Source organism: Protobothrops mucrosquamatus, unplaced genomic scaffold (assembly GCF_001527695.2).
Source record: "Protobothrops mucrosquamatus isolate PMUCROS unplaced genomic scaffold, P.Mucros_1.0 scaffold3852, whole genome shotgun sequence".
Classification (NCBI taxonomy): Eukaryota; Metazoa; Chordata; class Lepidosauria; order Squamata; family Viperidae; genus Protobothrops; species Protobothrops mucrosquamatus.
Genome location: NW_015389802.1, coordinates 37,496 through 47,721, shown reverse-complemented (window position 1 = coordinate 47,721; position 10,226 = coordinate 37,496). Strand labels below are relative to the sequence as shown.

The following is a 10,226-nucleotide window of genomic DNA, read 5'->3' as shown; positions in this document are numbered from 1 at the left end:
GGGCAGGGCAGGATTGTGTCTAAATTTTGATCACGTTACCATGGGGATGCTACAAATGTGAAAAATGGTCATAAATCAGGTTTTTCAATGCTGTTGTAACTTTGAACAGTCACTAAACAAATGGTTGCAAGTCGAGGACTATCTGTGCAGGTAGTCCTCGACTTACAACATTTCATGTAATGACCATTCAAAATTACAAGGGTGCTGAAAAATGTGATTTATGACCATTTTTCACAGTTATGTTGCAGCATCCCCATGATCATGTGATCAAAATTCAGACACTAGGCAACTGACTCATATTTATGACGGTTGCCGTGTCCCGGAGTCATGAGATCACCTTTTCGGACCTTCTGACAACCAAAATCAATTTGGGAAGCCATATTCACTTAACAACCGTGTTACTAACTTATCAACTGCAGGGATTCACGTAATAACTGTGGCAAGAAAACTCGTAAAATGGGGCAAAACTCACTTAATGAACGTCTCACTTAACAACAGAAAAATTTGGGTTCAATTGTGGTCATAATTTGAGGACTCCCTGTACTGTTTTTACTTATAAGAGGCTTACCTTCACGGGCTCTTGCGTTACAAGTGGCTGATTATCAATTGCTCCAGGCCGCTGTGGATTCAGCAACTGCAGTAAGATATTCCCATTAGATGCAAGGAGGCACTGATTGTTGTTGTCTGAAGAATTAAGTTGTCGAGCGAAACATGTCTCGGCATTGGGAGTGGTGGCCGAAAGGATATCTGGAAGGTAAATGAGGATGAAACAAAAGTAAGCATGAAGTGTCAAGTTTTGAAGCAAGGTTTTTTTTTTCTTGCTGCAACGGTTATTGCTTCTCAGCTTGCCAACGAACTCGGGGGCGGAGGGAATCGGATTGGAATGCAGACTTCAAAGATTAAGGAAGCGGACCATGGGAACCAAGGACAATTACCAGATGTCTGGCCAGACCCAGAGATAATTTCTCATAACAATATTGCTGCATCTAACTGGGCATCGTGACCTGATCCAGAGAGAGAGGAGAGAGAATTCTATGCTTTCACTATGTAGGGCTTGGGTGGGATTTTGCCAGAGCTGGTTTTGCTTTTGTAAGTGCCGAAATGATGTACTCAATAAAGTTTTACCTTAAGAGATCAGAATGTCTCGAAGGTGTTCGCTTGGTTGGGTTCGTCAGTCGGAACCGTGCCGGGAAGTGTGCAAAGTTACAGGGGAATATCAGAAAGGAGCAAACCAGTGGCTCTGAAAGTATGACTGGATTATAACTCCCCTCAAATCTCACCATCTGTATGCTGACTTGAAAATGCTATGTGTTATTACTGCCTTTGAACTATGGTGCTGGAGAAGACTCCTGCGAGTCCCCTGGACTGCAAGGCGATCAAACCGGTCAGTCCTAGAGGAGATCAACCCTGACTGCTCTTTAGAAGGCCAGATCCTGAAGTTGAAACTCAAGTACTTTGGCCACCTAATGAGAAGGAAGGACTCCCTGGAGAAGAGCCTAATGCTGGGAAAGATGGAGGGCAATAGAAGAAGGGGACGACAGAGAATGAGGTGGCTGGATGGAGTCACTGAAGCAGTAGGAGTGAGCTTAAATGGACTCCAGAAGATGGTAGAGGACAGGAAGGCCTGGAGGAACCTTGTCCATGGGGTCGCAATGGGTCAGACACGACTTCACAACTAACAACAACATTACGGTGTTTTCCCCAAAATAAGATCCAACCGGAAAATAAGCCGTAGCATGATTTTTCAGAACGCTTGAAATATAAGCCCCACCCAAAAAAAATAAACTCCGGTTAAGATCGTCAGCCAGACAGACGCATTTAGTACCGTATTTCCCCGAAAATAAGACCTAACCGGAAAATAAGCCCTAATGCATCTTTTGGCGCAAAAATTAATATAAGACCCGGTCTTATTTTTAGGAAAACACTTAGTTCAATAACATCTGGAAAGCCGCTTTTTATGAGCCTCTTATAACAGGATCTTGGCACCTCCTTCATTTTCTCAGGAGGCCATACAGGTGGTCCTCAACTTACAACAGATCGTTTAGTGACCGCTCAAAGTTACAACGGCACTGAAAAAAGTGACTTATGACTATTCTTCACACTTACAACTGTTGCAGCACCTGATCAAAATTCAGACGCTCAGCAACTGACTCATATTTATGACGGTTGCAGGGTCCCAGGGTCATATGATTGGCTTCTAACAAGCAAAGTCAAGTTGGGGAAGCCAGATTCACTTAACAAACATGTCACTCATTTAACAACTATAGCGATTCATTTAACAACTGTGGCAAGCAAGGTCGTAAAATGGGATAAAATTCACTTAACAAATACGTCGCTTAGCAAAATAAAATTTTGGGCTCAATTGTGGTTGTAAGTCAAGGACTGCCTGTATCCTTTTCCTATGGTTTCACACAGCCACATAATGCTTCTGTTTGAAAAAGGGCATCTGATCTTTCATAAATTTAGATAAAACCTCTTACCTGGTTTGATCATTTTTACACATTTAGTCTACCTTCAAAGCTCTTTACAAATAAAATGGTCTGAGGGTGGAGGTTCGTTCTCCGAGCTTGTGGGTTGGTTTCTGAACGTTTCGTTACCAGGCTAGGTAATATCTTCAGCGTAGTTTAGCGGATGTCATCATAGACCCTCACTCAACACAACCACACCTGAAGCCCTTATAAACAGAAGAACACTCACACTGACACCCCCTAAGCTCCGCTGAAGATGTTACCTAGCCTGGTAACGAAACGTTCAGAAACCAACCCGCAAGAAGCTTGGAGAACGAACCTTCACCCTCACCCTATACCTGAGCTACAGATATTCACCACTATTGCAAATAAAACAGTTTGTCAGGCTGTTGTTGCTTTGGGGGTTAATGCTTACTGCTGTTAGTTGTCTCCGATGCTTCTGATGCGCTCGAAATATTATCTGAAAACTTTTCTTCTGTGGCACTGATGTTATTCGAAGCAGCCGTTCGGTCGTCTCCCTGCTCTGACGTAGGTGTTCCAGGACTCAGGAGAGAGGTCTTACCTCCATTTGAGACAGACAAAGGCTCTATCAGAACAGGGGGAGCATCCTAAATTGGAGAAGAAAGTCAGAACTTAATTGTGGGGGGGGGGGGCGAGATGGTAGCACAGAAAGGCCCAAGTACTTCCGATGGTCATTTTCTTGGCCTGGAAGTCTGTGTATGTGCTTGTCCGTTACAATGGCACCTCAGTACCTGTTGGTAATTCGTTCCGGAAGACACAACGAATACTAAAACCGACAAGTACCCAGGAAACCACGTGACTTACCACGTGACCCGCCATTTTGGCTGGAAGAAAACAGTGAGTCATGAGGCAGCGGACGTCAGCAAGTCAACGACCAAGAGAAAGAAGAAAGAAGAATGCCAGGGCAAAATTTCTGCTTCAGAACATGTGACATACTGAATTTGACACGTTTTTGAAGCAGTCGAGTGCCGAAGTATGACTGCATGCAAATTCCATCATGGTTTACAAATATAAGCTTGCCAAAGACCTTCAGTTTTCATTGGTCGAGGGGGACGAGAAGAGAGCAGATGTCCCAAAAGTACTTTTTCCAAAAGGCAACTGGACTTCCTTGATTTTTTTTTTCTTTGAAAATGTTTCACTTCTCATCCAAGAAACTTCTAGAAGATTCTTGATGAGAAGCTGGGGGATTCTGGGAGTTGAAGTCCACTCATCTTCAGGATTCCAAGGTTGGGAAACACTGTCCTAAAGGGTGAGGGAACTTCAACTGCCATCTGATTCTCGTGCAAGGACATTGGCACATTATTTATTTATTGGCACATTATTATTTCTTGATTCAGCCATTCTCTCTTCCAAGTCCAGCACGTGACTTACGTATTTGACGTATTCTTTCCACTGCTGCCACCACTGCATTGCGATGAGAAACCAGTTGTGACTTTGTTGAAGGCCGTGCCGACTTTCACGTTCTAGCCAGCCTCTATGCCAAGAAAACAAAGAAAGAGATCAATGGTGCAATACTTAGCAACGCTTGTGCGTCACATCTACACTGGTGTTTCTCGACCTTGGCGACATTAAGATGGGTGGACTTCAACTCCCAGAATTGAGCCAGCCTGGGGGAATTCATTCCTAGCTGGCTGGGGGGGGGGAATTCTGGGAGTTGAAATCCACCCATCTTAAAGCTGCCAAGATTAAGAAACAGTCTAGGGCAGGGGTCTTCAAACTTGGCCCTTTTATGACTTGTGGATTTCAACTCCCAGAATTCCTAGTTTGTATGTTGAGTACCAAACAAATGATGAGTACTGGGACAAAATTTTCATGTCAAAATGCGTTGAGTAACAAATTTGATGAGTTTCACAGCAGCTGAGTACCGAGGTACCACTGTACGCATAGACATTGGACAAAATTCGGTGGGCTAAATTCCATTGCATCAAAACTATTATCAAGAATCACAGGACTGTATCAATATAATTTGGGGATAAAGGAGGGAATGTAAGCAGAAGAAAACGGAATGCATAGCGTACAGACAATGCCAATTATGTTGTTCACAGTGGCCATTTGCAAGACAGTCAGTCACTGGGGAGATCACAAAGGCATCCGGCATTGACAAGATAATTAACATATATAGCCAGATAAGAATCTCATTCCTGGTTCAGGAACTAGTAATCTAGCTGACTTTCTAGACAATTGTGCTCTTTTAATTACAATAGGTTGGTGGCTGGAATAGAGGCCAAGGTTTTTATCACCTATCTTACTCATTACCTCAGTAGTGCTAGAATGCCATTGTTATATCCTTTAACAACTAATTATTGAAAGTGTACCTTGACAATAGAATTAATTCTAGCTGCCCTCTGTGTGTTACATTTCAATTCTGACCTCACTGTTCCCAATCCCCATTTATCATTCTCTCTNTGGTGGCTGGAATAGAGGCCAAGGTTTTTATCACCTATCTTACTCATTACCTCAGTAGTGCTAGAATGCCATTGTTATATCCTTTAACAACTAATTATTGAAAGTGTACCTTGACAATAGAATTAATTCTAGCTGCCCTCTGTGTGTTACATTTCAATTCTGACCTCACTGTTCCCAATCCCCATTTATCATTCTCTCTCTGTGTGTGTGTGTGTGTGTGTATGAGAGAGAGAGAGAGAGAGAGAGACAGACAGACAGACAGACAGACAGACAGACAGACAGACAGACAAGGAATCTCAAAGCTATTTTGTTCCATGACATCTCCTGATATCTCCACTTGGCTTTTAGAGAAGACATTCAGTGTTTCATATATACAGGTAGTCCTCAATTTGCAACCAAATGTTTAGCAACCATTAGAAGCTATACCAGCACTGAAAAAAGTGACTTGCAATTTGGACGCTTGGCAACAGGCATATATAATGGGTGAAGCAAGCAAGGCTGCGTGACACAGGTGGGTGAGACTAGGATTTTATTATTGGCTGGGATTGAGGATTTGCTTGTTTGTGCTAAGCCAGCTTTCAGAGCTTCAAACAGAGTTTATATTTTTCTCATCACAAAATGGCAAAACCCATGCTTCTCCTGCTCAGTAAAGGCTTTTGCTGGAGCTGCCCACAAAGATTTTATGGGTGGCAAAGTAAGGATAAATAAGGGAACACCTGTTTGCCTGTGTAACAAACTCAGTTTTCTGCAGTTTGGTTAGGTCATATAGGAACGATACAGGCAGTCCTCGACTTACACTCACAATGGAGCCCAGAATGTCTGATGCTAAGCAAGAAAACTGCTAAATGGCTTGTCTCATTTTACAACCTTTTTGCCACAGTGGTTAAGTGAACCGCTGCACTTGTTAAGTGAATTCACTTAACACTTCCCCCACTGACTTGTTGGAAGCCAGCTGGGAAGGTGACAAATGGTGATCACATGACTCTGGGAGAGTGCGGTTATCATAAATACACGCCAGTTGCCAAGTATCCGAATTTGGATTATGTGACCTTGGGGAGGCTGCAACGTAAGTGTGAAAACTGGTGTCAACGCTGCTAACATCGGATGTTTTTGCTTTGACAACAGTTAGAGATGCAACCATTTTCTTTTTATGTTTTACTTTTAGAGTTAGATGATGCTGGGGGGGAGGGGAGGAATGTGCATGAGAGTTTAGATCAGTGGTTCTCAACCTTTTTAATGCCGCGACCCCAACCGGTCGTAAGTCGAGGACTAAACCGGTCTTACGTCGAGGACTAAACCGGCTGTAAGTCGAGGACTACCCAACCGGTCGTAAGTCGAGGACTTTCCCTGTCTGGGAGCGCCGCGCATGCGTGGTTCCGCCCCCTGCGCCGGCCGAGGCGTAGCTGGCAAGCGGCAGAGACGGAGCAGGCCAACCACCAGCTGGCCCAGCCCAAGGGAGGTAAGGCACCCGCCGGAAAAGGGGAAAAAAATGGCGGACAGCCTTGCTTGGCGACCCCCGTGAAATGGTCGATCGACCCCAAATGGGGTCCCGACCCACAGGTTGAGAACCACTGGTTTAGATAGACATAATAATACTGGACTTAGTGTGAGAACCAAGGTTAATGAAATAAGAGATGATAAGAATTGGCCAGGCTGGAGAACTGGAGGGAAAGCCTGCATTTCAAACTAATTGGAGAATGTGATTTATGACAGTTAATTGGAAGAGGGAATTGTGCTTTGATACTATGTGCTCAGGGGAGGGGAATCTAGTTTTTGGCTTCGACTGTGTTAGTGCCGAAACAATGCCTCAAAGTTCTTTGAAGAGTTTCATTTGTCGGAACCATGACAGCTGGCTGTAAGTTACTTGTTCAGTGCTGCTATAACCTCAATCAGTCCGTAAATGAATGGTTGTAAGTTGATGACTTCCTGTAATCTGTAAACCACGTTTTATGGCTTAGAAGCCACCTTCTACGATTTTGCCAACAAAACAGGGTTAAAGCAAACCATGGCATAGAATTCACGGACCCAGCTCCTGTATTTTAAGAAAACAGGATTCCTGGCTTGCTGCATGCAAGTAAGAACAGGACACCCTTTTTAAAAATATAGCATCTAGTTCAGCGGCTCCCAACCTTTTCTATACCCCGCACCCCTAGAATGCTTCTGATATATTCTCACACCCCTTACAAAAGTTCGAAATAACGGCAATGAATTGTGCATATACACTATAATTTTGAAAACCCAAGTTTTCGCACGCCCTGGAACATTGTCTCGTACCTCCGGTTGGGAACCCCTGATCTAGTTGAACCTTTCTCTTGTGTTAAGGTAATGATTTAGAAGCTAACCAGCTTGTATAATGTGAGATGAATGATGCAATGTTAGGAATGACTCAGCAGGTGTGTGTATCCCTTTAAGAGCTTGAGTATAAAAGGGAAGTCTTTCTCTCTCGTCCGTTTCCTGTAATTGCTGTTTATTGGAGTTCGCTGTTTCACCACGTGTATGTATCTCGTTTCTAGTGTATATTTGTAGATAGTGTGTAATATAAACCACCATTTGATACAAACCACTGTTTACTGTATTTACTCCTGGGTTACCTCAGCGCAATAAGCTCTGACATCTTGGTCCCAATCTGGAGATAGCACATTAAGTTTTGATACATCTTATTTCTTTCTAGCCCTTGATTGGTGGAAACCGAAGAAGTTACCTGGCTTAGGTCCCTGCTCCAAAGCGCACACCTTATTTTAAGCTAGGAAAGGGTCTCTGGAATTCATTTGAAAGGTGATGTCAGAAAATCAAACGTACCTAATGATTTGTCCTTCATCTCCTGGAGTGGCAGGTCTTAAACCTAAGACTATATGGCACACCTAGAAAAAAAAAGAGATGGGAGTGAAAAAGAGAAGGTGAGAGAATTTACTTGTGCCAGACAAAATCACACAAAGTTAATAAGTTATTCTTCTCGGTCAGATAACGTTTGAACATCTATTTTGTATTGGAAGTCCTCGACTTGCGACCACAGTTGAGCCCAACATTTCTGTTGCTAAGCGAGAGAGTTGTTGAGTGAGTTTTGCCCCATTTTACCACCTTTCCTGCCACAGGTGTTAAATGAATCCCTGCGGTTGCTAAGTGAGTAACACGGTTGTTAAGTGAATCTGGCTTCCCCAATGGACTTTGCTTGTCAAAAGGTTGCAAAAGATGATCACATGACCCCGGGAACACTGCAGCCGTCATAAATATAAGCCAGTTGCCAAGTTTCTGAATTTTGATCAGGTGACCCTAGGGATGCTACAACGGTCCTAAGTGTGAAAATCAGTCGTAAGTCACTTTTTTCAGTGTTGTTGTAATTTCAAATGGTCACTAAATTGTAAGTCGAGAACTACCTGCAAAAGATAATTTTCCTATTCAAAGTAAACAACTGAGGCCACAGGCAGCTGGAAACATCTGGCCAGAATGAAGCTATCGCAGATAACTCAATTCAGACATTGTGCCAAACCAAGTTTCTGCTTCCAGAATCAAATCATCATTTCAGGGCTGCTTTCGTTCCCCATCCTTATCTGTATGCTAAATGTCTCTCTATTGCAGCCTTCTCTGTCATACTGGATTTATCCCCTGCCAACTTCATTTAGTACACTGAATGCATACGCTAGCTGTGGTGTGTAAGAATTCCGGCATCTGAAGCTGCAGCTCAGCACATACATGCGTCGCCTCATTCTACGAGCAGGACGTAACGCTTGGCAAAAGGGCTGCCCAACCCAGTTTGAGAGAGCAGGTAAGAATGATGCCGCTGAACGCCTCCACCTTCTTGTTCGTCTTGCAGAATATCTTTTTCCCCACTCAAAACAACAGAATTTTGCTTTAAGGTCTTCTAAAACACCACAATGTGAGCCAACTGTGCTGGGCACTGTTATAATTCTTTTGATCATTCTTACAACTAAACAAATAGTTGTAAGTTGAGGAGTTATCTGCATTATTTTATTCCTCTCTCTCTCTTTCCCTCCCTCCCTTCCTTTCTCTTTTTCCATCCACCTCCTTCCCTCCCTCCCTCCCTCCTCCCCTTACCTACCCCCTCTCTCCATCTTTCTCCTTCTCTCCCTCCCTTCTTCTCCCTTCTTCTCCCCCTACCTATCTCCCTCCCTCTCTCCTCCACTTACCTACCCCCTTTCTCCTTCTTTCTCTCTCTCCCTCCCTACTTCTCTCCCATCCCCCTCCCTCTCCTCCACTTACCTACCCCCTCTCCCTCCCACCCTCTCCCCTTCTCTCCTTCTCCCTCCCTACTTCTCTCCCTCTATCTCCCTCCCTCTCTCCTCCTCATACCTACCCCATCTCTCCCTCCCTTTCTCCTTTCTCTCCCCCATCTATCTCCCTCCCTCCCTCTATCTCCCCCTCCCTCCCTACCTCAAAATGGCAAACCTATGCACCAGTGCACACCAGCCCACTGCTTGTGTGGCCCAGTTGTCCTTCCCCCCTGCCCCACTGGGCCACCAAGCAGCAAAGGTTGGACTACCACCTAGAACTAAGCAACCTAGAACTAAGGAGAAACTTCCTGACAGTGAGAACAATTAACCAGTGGAACAACCTGCCTCCAGAAGTGGTGAATGCTCCAACACTGGAAGTCTTTAAGAAGAGACTGGACAGCCATTTGTCCGAAATGGTATAGGGTTTCCTGCCTGAGCAGGGGGTTGGACTAGAAGACCTCCAAGGCCCCTTCCAACTCTATTATTATTATTATTATTATTATTATTATTATTATTATTATTATTATTATTATTATTATTATTACTACTACTACTACTACTACTACTACTACTACTACTACTATTACTACTATTACTATTATTGTTACTATTGTTACTATTGTTACTATTGTTATTATCTTAACCACTTTACCAAGCCGGCTGATGTTAGTCAGGCAAAAGAAGCACCTCTGCAAAGCTCACACTTCCAAAAAAACAACTCCAAAACCCAAAAACAAAAAACCAGGCGTCCCCAGGAATGCAACTGACATAAGAGCTGATGCAGCATTTGGCATTCCGTGACTGCAAAGCAGGCAGCCAAATCCAAGGCCTGCCTTCCACGGGAGGTTTGGGCTTGCAGGAAAAGTACCTGAAAAAGCAGATTCAGGAATTCGTTGGCAAGAGCACTCTTCACACTCCAGATCTGATAATCCTCAAGGGTGAGATGACCAAGCTGAAGTGGAGGAGGAAGGAAGGAAAATCAATGGTTTGTTTTTTTTACCCCAAATGTTTGGCTCAATGCTTTCTCTCTATCCTTTCCTCCCTCCCTCCCTCCCTCCCTCCCTCCCTCCCTCTCTCTCTCTCTCTCTCACACACACACACC

The 10,226-nt window shown here is 44.0% G+C and overlaps 1 protein-coding gene across 1 annotated transcript in view; it reads right to left on the bottom strand.

Annotated features, from left to right (window-relative positions):
• Positions 1–568: 568 nt before the first annotated feature.
• Positions 569–10,226, bottom strand: part of LOC107298293 (ubiquitin carboxyl-terminal hydrolase 32-like) — a gene marked incomplete at both ends in the record, with an annotated part of 21,308 nt that continues 11,650 nt past the window's right edge. Inside the window, 4 exons of the mRNA XM_015827666.1 lie at positions 569–747; positions 838–890; positions 7,695–7,756; positions 9,993–10,076. Of these exons, the coding sequence (XP_015683152.1) occupies positions 569–747; positions 838–890; positions 7,695–7,756; positions 9,993–10,076 (378 nt within the window). The remainder of the gene's footprint in view (positions 748–837; positions 891–7,694; positions 7,757–9,992; positions 10,077–10,226) is intronic.